Here is a 13951-nt window from a genome sequence, read left to right as displayed (position 1 = left end):
CTGGTTAGGGACCATTTTGTGTTCCTAAAACTATTTCTACGCAAGTTCATTTTTCTCATGGGCATCTTATTTTTTCTTCCTGGTTGTGTTTTTCCGTCTTTACAACAGACAGTGAGAGAAGAATGAAATGCCTGAATTTTTCAGCCATTCATCCAACCCTTGTGAGCTCAGGGCACATGCAATGTAAGGAAAGCTCCCAGCCTTGCTGGTGTCAGTCTAGCTGATCACTGGCAGTTCTTCAGAAACGTCTGGCACCTACTCAAGCTCAGACCTTGCCTAGAATTGTGGTTTTTAAGAGTAAGAACAGGAAGCCGTGGCCTTGGTCTGTGAGCTGCTGTGAGTTTTGTAGCGTCACTGCAGAGTTCAAGTACTGCACATACTGTTGATAGTAACGGGGGAAAAAAATTTCTGTGCGTGCCGGGAGAGGTGAAAGTTTTGTGCACTGGTTTTTAAATTAACATTAGGTCTGGTGTAACTTGTTTTCCTATTTCTTTTTTTGTTCTTTTTTTAATTATTAATTTACTTATTCATCAGAAACATGGCACCATCAACTGTTGCTAACTTTTCTTGTGTTTTTCCTGATGTATTCTACTGAGCATTCAACAGCAGTTTTTATTTTACACATTCTTGATATATTTAATTACATCCGAGGCTTTACCCAAGCAATCTTAATGATTTTTTGATATTTTTTTTTCAAGAACATGGGGGGAAGTGCATTAGAATTATGTGAATGAGAAAGAAATCTTGATTTCTCCTCCCTATGAAGTAAGTCTGCAGAATTATGGCAGCTATCAAATCATGTTGAAACTGTAGATTAACAGTGAAGCCAGTTGGAATTAATAGAAGGCATATTCAGCTTCAAGAACGTTTCTCATTTTCTGCTGTCTCACAATGGCGTAGATGACTTTTGCTCTTTAATTTAGGTATAAGCTTCTCCTTAGGGCTCTCTGTTACTCTCAGTGCCACAGAAAAGAAGCTTAGGATGTTCCTCTTATGTGGGAAATATTAAGTAAGAGTTACCACAGATCAGAGCAGAACAAGACAAAGTTTTCTGACCTAAATGATTCTATGGTTCTGAAATGGCAATTTGTAGAGCCTGAGGTTGTTAAGCAATCACCTGTGCTCTTGGTTCTGTGTCTAAGGACAGATGAATATGTGCTGCTTATTGAAGGAGAAACTTCTAAAGCAGTTTCTTGTTGGTCTCAATTTCTGTTGAAATCCACTGTGGCTTTCCCACTGGTTTTAGTGGCACCTGTTATACAACACCGAAGTCCCTAATATGCAGTGGTGAAAATTCTACCCACGTGATATGAAAAGGTTTGCTGACCAAAAGCCAGAGTCTGCTGCCTTCGAGGAGAGGAAACTCCCCTGTGGGAAGGAAAACTTTCAGGGTGTTCCTTCTTTCCCTTAGCTCCATATTTGTAGCACTGCGTAGGTGTGAACACAGTCGAGGTTGAGCAGTACCAGGAAATCTTTTCAAGTCCCCAGTGACTTGGAGATGGTTTCTTGCCATGTATGAAGCACGCAAGAAGTGAGTCATGAAGTCAACACTATGAGCCCTGAAAAAGGAATATGCTGTTTCTGTGCATTTTAACATAATGGTCAAGCTAGGGCTAATGCTTGCAGGCCCTTCCACTCTGTTCGCCTTTCATCCTTTCCATCCTAAGCCCTGTATTTTGAAATGAGATGCCTGTGTTTTATTGCCTTTGTGAGTGGAAAACAACAAAGCGCATATTCTCTGTTCTCTAGAAAGGGCTCGAATCGTTGTGGTTTAAACTTTAAAACAAAGGTCATGTGCAGGGCAGGCACAAATTCTTGCGTGTATGAGCCTGAAAGGTGAAAGCTTTAGGAAGTTGTGAGCAACTGCCAATGAGGCACTCCCAGGTTGCACTAGAAATTGGAGCAGAAATTGCTGTTGTTTGGAGGATGATGTTCAGAGTTATAATGCTGAAGATAAGAGGTATTATGATAAGGGAGAACTCAAAAATAGAGAATTGTTGTGGCAGAGACAAAATGGGTTTAGGTGGCGAGTTGTGGCCTTTAGGTTAATAGCATAGGGATAAGATTGTGGGAAAGTCCAGTATTGAGTACAAGAAAATGAAATCTGGGAGAGCCTGGGGGAGCTTCTGAGAGAAGGTTTTCCAGCAACTGCTTGCAAGAGGGAATTGTTTGTTTTGGGACTGGAATTCACAGCTCTGCATGGCAGAGACTTAGTGAGGCTGCTGGATTACCTCGCTCTGCGGTCTCAAAATGCTCTGACAGGTTCATGTGTGTCAGACAAACATTATGTTAATTTTAGTGCTTTAGGGGCTCTAAAGGAGTGTATCTAAGCCATCCAGCTGAATTTAAAACATAATTACTGCTTTACTTAATAATATTCTCTCCCCCCACTTCTCCTCTAAAGGATCATATGGTTAAAAAAAAAATCATTAATCTTTCTTAATGAAGTTATTTTCTAACAGGAGACAGAATGTCTTGCCCCTGTGGATTCTGAGACAGAGTTTTTATGAGTGTTATGAATGGGCAAGTGGGAAGCGAGTGTTGGAGGAAAAGCAGCGTGAAAAAATGGAGATAAGGCCCAAAATACCGTGGTGGGAGGACCCTATGGCTCACAGACCCTTGCTGAGTTTAGCTGAAAGGAAAGCAAAAGTTACGGGGAGGAGAGTGAGCTTTATTAAAAACTGACAACTTGCCTATGTACCAGCATTCCCACCAGAACGACTAATTATTGAAACACCCGCTATTGCCAAAACTTTCATATAACCAAAAAGAGAGCTCTTCTGAAACCTGTGGTTGAAACTGTGAATCTCCAGAGGAAGCCAAAGCAGAATGGTGTGGGCATTGTTTGGGCCTCTGCTGTTAATTGTCAGGGCTGACCCATCTCCTCCACACTGTTTTTCCAGGGACACGCTGCTGGTGCAGCCTAATACTATGATTAAACTGCATGAGAGTCTTCCAAAATCTCTGTGGCCAGCCTAATGCAAAGCTGCCTTTTTGCATGCATGGAAGGAAAACATATCATGCTTGTTAAAATAGTGCAAATTTTAGTTCTCTCCTTCGCTGCATAGCTCCTGCGGTACCCATTGCTTTAAGCTGGTCGTATTGTCATTGCTGGGCCTGGTTAAGGAGACAGGAACTGCCGTGCTGTTCTTCAGCTTGCCTGTATTTGATGATTCTTTAGGGAGGTGCTGAAGTGCTTTTGTTTTTCTGTTTTATGTTTGTGTGCATCCCCTGCTGCAGAAGATGCTGGACGAGTGCCAGGATAGACGGAGCTGCCAGTTCCTTGTCAATAGCCGGCTGTTTGGCATAGATCCGTGCCCTGGAACAGGCAAATACCTCCTCGTGTGGTATAAGTGCAGGCCAAGTGAGTATCTCTCCATCGGATTTGTTTTTTTCTGGTGAGATAAAAATAATTTTTTGCTTAATCCTTGACAGCAAGAACTTCTGGGACTTCTTGTTCCCTTCCACCTTTATTTTCAGTGTAACATAATGCCTGGGTGCAGAGCATTTCCCCTCTCCCCTCGTCTGCTGCATTGCTCTTGCTGCTGCTCCATCTCTTCTTCTCTTCCCAGCGGCCCGCAGTGAAGATTGTTTTTGCAGGTGCCAGTGGGAGCCTTTGCCAAGACTTAGCTCATGCTGCCCGGCAATGCTGTTGGCAGTGAGGGGGCTGCTGCAGCTCCTATCCAGTTCCAGACCCTGGCGCTGCTGCCCAGACAGATGCCTCATCCCTGGAGGTACCCAAGGTCATGGATGGGTTCTGGACAGCCTGATCTGGTGGGGGGCAGCCAGCCCGCAGTAGGAGTTGGACTGGATGGACTTTGAGGTCCCTTGCAACCCAAACCATTCTGTGATTCTATGATTTTCAGTGCCAATCCTGTCCCACTAAGCTAGTGGGACTCATCCCCTGTGTTCCTGCCCACAGCAGCATAGTGACTGCCTGAGTGGTGAAGATTTTGTGTTCATGTGCCTAAGGTGAGCAGTTAAGGCCGTAAGTCAATGGCACGCTCACCGCACCATACCATAATGTAGCTTTTAATTGCTTCCAGATCAGGCTGGAAAACATTAACCTGTGCTTTGCATGATCTCATTAGCTGTGTTTAAATTAAATGGGGCCAGCATGTGGGTACTGGGAGAGCAATCATGCATACTGTAGTGGAGGGAGGTCAGTGTGGTTTTGGACCAGGACAGCCAACACACTCTTGGCCAATTCCTGGCCCTGCCAGGGCAGTCAGCTTGGTGTGGACACTGTTCTTGAGTGCTCTAGAAGCAGACACATTATCCTGGAGGCAGATAGGGTCTAGCAGTGACCAAACTGTATCACCTGATTTCAACCAGAGAGAAGACACTGACACTCTTGAAGTTATTAGTCTGGATAAGAAATTGCAGCGCTTTTGATGATTTTAGTAGTGTGGTTCTAGCATCGCATCAGCAAAATGTGGAAAACAAATGTTTACATAGGGAAGTAAAACATAACTGATTTCAGAAAAATTGTTTGAAACAACAGAAGAAATATTCAGAAACTAAGCTGCAGAGGAGAATACTTTTGCCGCAGCATGCAGAGACCTGTGCAAGTAAAGAGATCTGGCAGGACCTATGAGGAATTCAAATGGAAAGTAGGTAATGTAGCACCTGCATTTACTGTGGGGTTTTCTGAGTGATTGGAACATTTCCCGTTAGGTGAGAAGCACATCTCTGTGAAGCAAGAGTGATTAGCAGGGTGTTCTGACAAGTCCTCGTAAACCTGGAGGTTCTGTATGAAAGCTCACTTGAGAAATCTGACTATTGAGGCCAGCACTGAACTTCTGAAACTACTTCAGGATCCCATCTGTGCATAAATATTTATGGCTTGGCATTCTTTGCTAATTACAGCTATACTGGAAAAGAAAGAGTATGTGTGTACTGGGTAAGTGATTTTCCTGAAAAAGAGAGCAGGGGAAGTTGCTCAAAAACATTTCCCCAAGATGTTTTTTTTCAGGCAGCTCCAATTTTGCAGGGTAGAATAGTAACCTGACAGTAACACTTAGCCACTGAGCAAACTTTAATCAAACCCGCTGGATTAATAACAAAGTTTAAAATATACGAGGATTAGAGATACCAGCACACTTTCAACCTTTCCTTGATGATTCAAAACTTTAATTTTAAGTCTCAGAAAAAGAACCTAGTGCTTGAGTCTGGTAACCATGCCTCTTTACTCTGCTGTTCAGAGAATGTTAATGAGAAGACTGATGAAGGTGGGTCTGTAGAATGCAAAATGCAGGACCGTGATAAATTTTGCTCATTTCTTTTGAGCTATGAATGAATCCAGTGCAAGGCGTTCATGCTTAATAATGGATCCCAAAAGCTGTGGTCCCATGAAATGTTGATCTGCTCCAGAAAGTCTGAGCACCCATAGTTGTAATAGGGTCACTGGTGACAGCTTGCTGCCTGACACGTGTTTTGATCCATAATTTTGTCAGAATCATAGAGTGGCTTAGGTTGGAAGGGGCCTTAAAGGTAATCTAGTTTCAACTCCCAGAAGATTGCAGAAGACAGATGCAATTTTTTGGGCTATGTCTCTTTTCCAGAATTTGTCCTTTTTAACAGTAGGCATGACAGTAGTGCTTTAATGAGAAGCCACTTAAGGTCTGAATTGTCCTCTAGAGATATTTGTCTCTTTTTTTTTTTGCCCATTGAGGGAGCCTGATGTGATCATGTCACTGAAGTAGGTGCCTTGGTTAAGTGCCCACCTATGTAGAAGGAATGTGAGGCTTTCTGTATACAGATATAAGAAGCACTTTGGGAAGTGGCCTGCAGAATTTGGACAGGACATCTAAAAAAAAATAAAATGCCCAAGCCCTCCCACTTTTAGAATTGCACTTAAGCCTCAAAAGGCCCCTAAATAGATGCAGTAATTTAAAAAGAAAAAGCAGTATTGAAGCGAGTTGCACTTACTTGTACCTTTGCTGAAGAATTACAGATGATGCAGTCATCCCTTCCAGCCACTATTACTGCTGTTATGTCTCTCTGACGTTATGGTACATTTGAAATCTAATGGTTTCAATGCTCACTGGTGTTATGGGGTTGATTCACAAGGCAAGGTGCTATTTTGAAATTCTGCCTCTGAGAAACCAAGGAAATACAGACCAGTATTATGAGGCTCCAATTAAACAGGGTGTGCTGCACTCGCTGCTTGGAGACTGCTTTCACAGTGTTTACTTGACTAGAGGAAGTGAGAAGTACAATGGCTTGTGTGGTTTGGGATGTCTTGTGCTAGTCCCCAGTAATCTAATGGCTGCTTCTTGGGTCGGGTAAACCCTCATCTGCCTCTGGAGGACTCAAATATATGCATGGGACAGCTTTAGCAAATCATCCTGCTACTGCAGCCTCACTAAAGACCTCCAAAGGATCTCTACAGAATGGGGAATGTTATTCTTGACAGTGAGGCCTGAAGGTATTCTCTGCAAGTGTTGATGTAGCCTCAAACAAACAGTGCCAAGGAGCTGCTGTGGGTACAGGAGCTCCAAGAAGGGCCCTGGCTCTGCTGAAGGCAGGCCAACCAGTGCTCCCCTGAGCAACTCCCAGGCCCAAATCTGACATTCTGCAAGGGCCAGGGATTGTTTCCAGTAGAAAGTTTGGAAGCAGTCACCCGGTTTTAGAAGCTAAGAAAGTTTATAATAATGGCTATGAGTTCTCCCATGCCAGTTGGTCTCAGCACCAGAGACCTGGCACATTTAACTTATCAGGGCCGAGGTAGCCAGAGATCTACATCCAGAGCACACTGGGGCCTAGTGTCAGGCCTGAACACACTGAGAATGTTGATCTCCAAGGGTACCTTTCAGAATCATTAACCAGTTGCACAGAAATCCAATTATTTCTCAGGTAATGTGCCAGTTTGATTTAGACACGTTAAGTATAATTACTGGGCAGGTTACAGGAATATAATTAGAGGGAATTGACATACTATTTAGTTGGTCTAGTGTGAATTCCCTCTAACTGAAATCTGGATTCACCAATATTACTTAAATAATTCTGTGCGTGTTCATCCCCCCTCACTTCACGGATAGGTCATGTGTTACTGTAAGTTAGTAAATATTTGCTCTGTGTGCCAGACTTTCTGGAGGGGCAGCCTGATCTGATTGTGGCAGGGAACAGTATCTCTGGGGCTGCCCAAATCATGCTGAAGAAATAATGTCACCTGTCTGCATCCCAGCAATACCACCACAGCTGAGTTCACAAGGGCTGGTTGCTGCTCTGGCTGTTGTAGGAGCAGCAATCGATCTGCCTTCACACAGCATCTGTTTGCCCACGGTGGCTTTTTGCTTCTTTGTTTTTTGCTTTCTATTTCAAAAGCCCCTGGACAAGATGTGGACGTAAATGTTTGCTTGTCTCCGTGAAGAGATTATTTAGGATGTTTAAGTTGCAATTTGCTGGTAGCGTTGTTAATAATAAAGAAGGCTTCAACCCTGCTTTTATGGCTTTGCCAGTGAGTGCCCCATGCATTGCCTTTCCCTTGTCTCCTGATCCTCTATCCATTGCCATGCTGTCCTGTATGCGCTGTCCCCTTCCGATTGGCCTGGCCTGCAGCCTCCTGCAGTGCTCTAGTGATGTTTCCCTCTTTCCTACCAGGCAGTTGCTATTTTAGCTTATGATTTCAAGGACTCTGTGAGAGAAAATTTCTGTCCAATGGTGGTGTTCTTTTTCCCCACAACAATTTTTATTTTTATTTCATTTTAACAGGATGTGTGGAGCACTTGGGTGTGATAATGGGGAGCTAGTGGGTATGAGGCTCCCCCATAATCTTTATCATGTAGCAAAGTGTAAATCCAAACTGTGCTGCTCTCCCTTTATTCACAAGTACAAGCCCCAAACCTTTTAAAGTTCCAGGAAGCCTGAATTGTGGCTTGTGCCCCAGTTGCAGCTCAAACCCTTCTGTGACAATACAAGAACGTATTTGTGAAAGCCTTTCTCAAGGCTTTGAGAAATGTGTCTGGGAAGCCTGCATTTGTTGGCAAAGGGTAAAGCCCCAAAAGTTTTTATGGGGGTAGGAGGAGAAAAGGGAGCGGGGAAGGTCATTTGGTTCTAGTTCAGGGCCTGTCCAGCTTTGATTTATGGCTGAAAATTGACCTGGACAAGTGTTTTGAAAAGAGCCAGCAGTTATTCTCTCCTCCATAGATTTAATTCTAATGTAAGAAGCACAGTTAATTCTTGTGAACTGTCAGTTACTGTTTTTTGAACACAGGAATGCTCATCCTGATGTTCTTGCCAAAGTCTTACTCAGATAACTATTTCTCTTAACAGCAGTAATGAATTCTAATTATAAAGCAAATGAATTTGAAAATCAGTTAGGAACTCTTAACTAGATCTTCTGATAAAAATGTTGTCTTTGAGTTTGGTCTCTATCACATATCAATAATCTCTCTTAGGTGGTGGTGCAGCTGCTGTCCCAGAAGTGACTATCTTTCAGTGAGGATGTGTTTTTTTTGACAGTAATAATTCAAAACTTTTATAAACAGTGCAATACCATTACTTGTGCCAGAGCTTCTGCAGCTATCAAAGCGTTGTAGAGTCATCCACTGTATTGGTGATTCCCACTTGCTGGTGAATGTGAAGGCTTATGTGTGGGTACCTTTCATGTGTTGGAGAATTGTTGGTTCTGCTTATCATTTTTCAAGTGGATTAACTGAGAAGCTTGGGCAGGACATTTTGGAAGGAAGATGAAGGCAGTGAATGCATCTTGTTTGCCTTATACTTTCCCTGTGATCCCTTCCTAGAATATGGAACTCAGTATGAGCTCTGCTACTGACTTTGCTGGACTAAGGATTGCATCTTTTCTGTTGAATTCAGTGAATGCTGCATGAAAAGCTGGGTCTTGTACATGCTTAATGCTTTCACTTTCTAGTCAGAATTTGCAGATGCTGTGAGCAAGAACGGAGGGCCATGTGAAGAGATATTTCTTGTAGAAATTTCAAATGAGTGCAAAGAGAGACCTGGATATATTGCTGGTGCCTTTAGCACTGGTGATTAATTTCAGTGCTGGAATAGATTGGTAATTCAGTAGTTATCAACCCTTTCAGAAAAGCATTAATCTACTTCATAAGACAGCTTTATTGGTGGCAGGAAAAGGTCACTGTATTGTTCGCTGCTTTGCTTTTTTGGTGGGCTAGCCTTTCCAAAGTAGTGCAATGAAGTGTGGGCTGTTAAAATGGCATGTCCTCCTGGCCCAGCTGCTGAGGCAGTAAAATAGGTCTTTTACCTCCTGTATTCATCAGCTTGCTCTTGCTTATCTGTATTAGTTCAAAACTGTTAACGTGGTGCAGGAAATTTATAAGAGCAATAAAATGTCAAGTGCTGTAGCCATGAAAAGGTGTAAATAAAGGAATGTTATAAATAACAACATAGATCCATCAGCCTGTGATCTGGGTCAGAGAAAACTTAATGAGAATGATTAATACTGCTTTAAGCCATTGATGCATAGAGATTTTTGGGTGCTGTCAAATAGCCCTGTCTCTGTAACACACCAATTATTTGACTGTCAGGGGCAGGATTAATAGGAGCATGTGATTTCATTGTCGCAAATGTTGAGATTATTATCAGTTGCTGTCCCTGTGGTGTGTGAGTGAGGGGAGGAGAAGGAAGCTGCTGCTGTCCTAGGACAGTTTTAAAAAAAAAAAAAAAATGACATGAAAGCTAAGGATCCCAATTCTCTTTCAGACTCCACAGTCTGCCCTAGTAAAAGGGGGAACAGAGAGCTGGTGAAAAGGAGGATACTTTCTACTGATGTGGATGGAAACATTCTCTTTGCTGGATTTGGATGCCAGTAACCAGATCTGGATAAAAGACATGCTCTCATGTCTCCCTCCTTTCATTCTGCCTGGATTGTATAAATCATAGCCCTTGACTTTAATGGATAACCTTTGTCCACTGGCATTCAGTTTTTCTGTGCCAACTGTGATGGGGGAAAATAAAAAAAAAAAAAGAAAACCCTTTCAAGCTCTGAATCTTTAGGGAAGGACAGGAGAGGGATACTCTACCGTCTCTCTTTGAGACAGGTGACTAAGTATCATTGCCAGAAGGAAACAGGAGCCTTTGCCCATTGGCACATCCTGTTTCAGAAGATCCAGAACATCCGTGGCAGCCAGAGACACCTTCCAGTGCTGAGGATGGAGGCTGTACTGTGGATGGTGCTTCAGGTATGATGTTGCAGGAGATAATGTGATTTGGGAATTCTCTTACGAAGGTAAAGTGGGTGTCCTTGGGGTAATTAGGTAGAATAATCACCGGCCCACATTTTTCAAAATGGAACTCCAAAATCCAAGTCTCAGCATGGTCCTATTGTGATAGAGGTTGGCATGCTGAATGGTACTTTTCAAGATTTTCTGGTGAGTTTTCTGGCAGTGAAGAACTGTAGCAAGGAAAACATATCCCTGTAAAAATGTGCTTATAAATCCAACTGAGATGCTGTAAATGTTTATTTTTATGAAAGTCTGGATCTGTTCTACTGAATTCATGCAGAGCAGTAATTTGAACAGAGCAGAACTCCAAGTAAATTCATAGAGTATTTCTGCAGGGAGTCCTGTATATGGAGTAACTCAAGACAGAAAATACAGATCAGTTGCTCTGCTCAAATAAAAATTGGGAAAAAATACAGGGAAGAGTAAATCTGAAAAGTACTGGGACAGAGTCATGGTAATGAGCTCTTTCCAATATAGTGAATAATTTTTCAGTATCAGTCCTACATTTGGTTTACGTATCAAAAATACATTTGTAAGTGTCATGGTTTTATGATTTTCGGTTATTGGTATTCCACATCATAACATCATGTAGTGGATGTACCTGGTTCTCAGAAGAGAAGGGCTACTACAGTCCCCACGGCACTTTGCTCCTCTGTTACCATTTTCCAGCCGGAGGGAAAAGATAGAAGCTCGCAGTATAAAAACTTGCAGGTCACGAGACCTCGTCCCTTTTTCCGCCGTCTCTCGTCTTGGCAGCACGTCGCTCTCCAGCCGTCTTATCGTTGGTAGTAGAGTAAGGCCTACCTTGATTTTGGGACATTTTCTCTCTCTGTATTGGATTTATCAGCTTAAATTGTAATTATATTGTATTATAGTGTGTTGTTTGGCATTCCAATATCTTATTTAGTAAATTAGTTTGTTTCTCCTCAGATTGTTGCTGCTGTTCTTTGCTCTCAGGGCCATCTCCCTACCCTTTTCCCTTTCCCCTTTTCCCGGGACGTGGGCCCTTGGGTCCCCCGTCCCCTTTGTCACGGAATCGGGCCTAACGCCTGTAAACCGTTGACAGTAAGCCAGATATTTGCTGATATTTTCAACTTCTCATCTTACTGTTGGTACATTAAGCTCTTCACAGCTACACTTGTTTTTGTGACAATTTGATGTGCACTGGACCTTTTTACCTAGTCATGTATCCAGGAACTGAGACTTCTAAGACATCTGTGGCAGTGAGACTTACATGAATTTGGGATGTTTGGTAACTGTGTATTTCTCCCAGCTACATTTTTTTTCTTAGACAAAGTCATTAGGGGAATGCTGTGTCCTTAAAGATTTAGGACACCAACAAACTAGTTTTTAATGTAGTAGGTCTCATACGGATCTGTTTTATGCTCTAGGCAACCCCATGGATTTCATGCAAAAATATAATATGCTTTGAAAGTTTCTGCACTGTAATTATTATTGACATTATTTTAACAACTGGAGATTAACTTTGTTTTACATAAAAAACTAAATTCTCTCTTTCAGTTATTAAAAACTTTTAGGAGCGTTTTTTTCAGATTTACTTCATCTCTGGAAAAGATGAACAAAAGTACCATCAGTGGTGGAACTAATGAAGTTATTTTCCTTATGAGTTCAAGTAATTTTTCCTTGGTGTATCCCCCAAATGTTTTCATTGCAGTAGCAAATGTTTTTAACATTTTTTCTGTGCTACCTACTGTGGTGTAGCTATCCAGATCTGTAATCACAGAATGACAGAAACGCAGGGGTTGGAAGTGACCTCAAGAGATCATCGAGTCCAACCCCTTGCTAAAGCAGATTCCTTCCCTGCAGCAGGTCGCACAGGAAGGTGTCCAGGAGGGTCTTGAATATCTCCATAGAAGGAGACACCCCACCCTCTCTGGGCAGCCTGTTCCAGTGCTCCATCACTCTGACAGTGAAGAAAATGCATATTTGTACGGCGCTTCTTATGTTCAAGTTTTAGGCCATTACTTCTTGTCCTATCGCTATGCATGACTGAGAAGAGCCTGGCTTCATTTGTTTGCCTCACACCTCTCTTCAGATATTTATTAACAAGTCATGGTTTTATGGTTTTTTGTCATTGGTATTCCACATCGTAACATTGTGTAGTGCATTGAGAGTTAGAGTTAATGCTCCAGCTCGATGGATTGCTGATATTTCTGGGTACCTGGTTCTCATAAGAGAAGAACCATGTATCCCAGAAGACTTTGACTGTTCCATTTTTGTTTTCCATTTAAAGGGAAAGGTAAAACTGCTTGCAAATCTCAAGACGGCCCCCTCTTTTTTTTTTTTACTGCTTGTCTCTGTGGTGCATGCTCCCTAGCTGTCTTACCTTCAGCATTAGAGTAAGGCCTTCAGTTTTGGATGCTCTCTCTCATTTTATTTGATTTATTAGGTTCAATTCTAATTATATTGTATTATTTTGTGTTATCTTGCATTCCGCTGTCATATATTTAGTAAATTAGTTTTCTCCCTTAGCTCATTGGTGCTGTTTGGTTTTTAGGCCCATCTCCCTACCTTTTCCCCTTTTTCCCTTCCCCCTCTCTGGGGTGTGGGTCAATGGATCCCTCTGCCCCATTAGTCACAGAACTGGGCCAAAGCAGCCCAAAAGCGTTGACGAAACATGGATCAGATCCCCTCTCAGTCTTCTTTTCTACGGGCTGAACAGACCAGTTCTCTCAGCCTTTCCTCACAGGGGAGATGTGAGGGGTCCTTATGATGCTCCAGGCCCTTATCATCTTTGTGACCCTCCGCTGAACTCCTTTTAGGAGATCCCTGCCTGTTTTGAACTGGGGAGCCCAGAACTGGATGCAGTAGTCTAAATGTGGCCTCACCATGGCAGAGTAGAGGGGAAGAGTCACCTCCTTTGACCTACTGGCCATGCTCTTTTTAATGCACCCCAGGCACATCAGCCGGCTATTACATTCACACAGGTTGGTTGGTAGGACAGTGCAACAACTATAACCAGCTTTGGCACTAACTTGTCTCCCTTCTGTAACAAGCTACCAATTCTTATAAAACAGATAGGGCCTTGACTATCTTTGTTACCACTGACATTGAGCCAACAGGTTCTCAAGTCATTGGAAGGAGGGCTATAAACGGTGAGGTTGAGAGTTAGGTAAGAAGATCAGCCATTCAGTCACATTCACTTTGGAAAATTAGTCCGAGGTCATTAATGGAAGAAGTAGGATGAGAAATTTGTTCTTTGCTCTCAAGTGTTTTCTTTTACATCACACTCAGATGAGAGTTAATGTTTTGATACTGCTCTTGTCTCTCTCCTTAGATCATCATACAATTCTGTCCAGCAGGAAAGTGCAACTAGGTGTGTTTGAACTCCACTTTGGAAGTGGATTGGAGTAGTTAATTTGCAACACTGCCAGACTTTTTACAGAGCAGAATATAAAGTGACAACTGCTTCAGACTAATGAAAGCAGCAGTGAGGAAAAGCTCCTCTTAAACACTGCAAATTGAATGGATACATCAGGCCTGTAATTTTAAAGGAATCTGACAAGGTTGTTAACAGAGAGCAATCTTGTTGAAACTGTTTCAGACCTTCAAAATTTAGCAATCTTGAAATTTCAGAGTTCTTTGAAGTTGACAAACTGCCTTCTTGGTATAACTCTGGGCTATCATGCAAGTTGCTTGCTTCAGAGCAAACTGAAACGTTTGTCTTTTGCAGAAGCGGTGTGGTGTGCCCTGTGCCATCAAAGATAGCAAACATCAAT

General features: G+C 42.4%; 1 protein-coding gene and 1 long non-coding RNA gene across 11 annotated transcripts in view; one reads left to right on the top strand and one right to left on the bottom strand.

Annotated features, from left to right (window-relative positions):
- Nucleotides 1–13951, top strand: part of EVA1A (eva-1 homolog A, regulator of programmed cell death) — a 207932-nt gene that overhangs the window by 61688 nt on the left and 132293 nt on the right. For 8 of the 10 annotated variants that reach the window (XM_021390921.1, XM_021390927.1, XM_021390922.1 and 5 more), the window contains one exon: nucleotides 3241–3364. The exons of 1 other annotated variant lie outside the window; for it this stretch is intronic. In XM_021390921.1, coding sequence (XP_021246596.1) covers nucleotides 3241–3364 — 124 coding nt within the window. The remainder of the gene's footprint in view (nucleotides 1–3240; nucleotides 3365–13951) is intronic. One more of the 10 variants, XM_021390920.1, reaches the window with a different exon arrangement.
- LOC110395899 lies at nucleotides 2651–7616 on the bottom strand. Its single transcript, XR_002436673.1, has 2 exons — nucleotides 5928–7616; nucleotides 2651–3395 (listed from the first exon to the last, which is right to left on the bottom strand). It is a non-coding gene; the product is annotated as an uncharacterized LOC110395899 (long non-coding RNA).

This window comes from Numida meleagris, chromosome 3 (assembly GCF_002078875.1).
Source record: "Numida meleagris isolate 19003 breed g44 Domestic line chromosome 3, NumMel1.0, whole genome shotgun sequence".
NCBI classification, from domain to species: Eukaryota; Metazoa; Chordata; class Aves; order Galliformes; family Numididae; genus Numida; species Numida meleagris.
The sequence above is the reverse complement of the archived record's forward strand: the minus strand, read 5'-3'. Positions and strand labels throughout refer to the sequence as shown.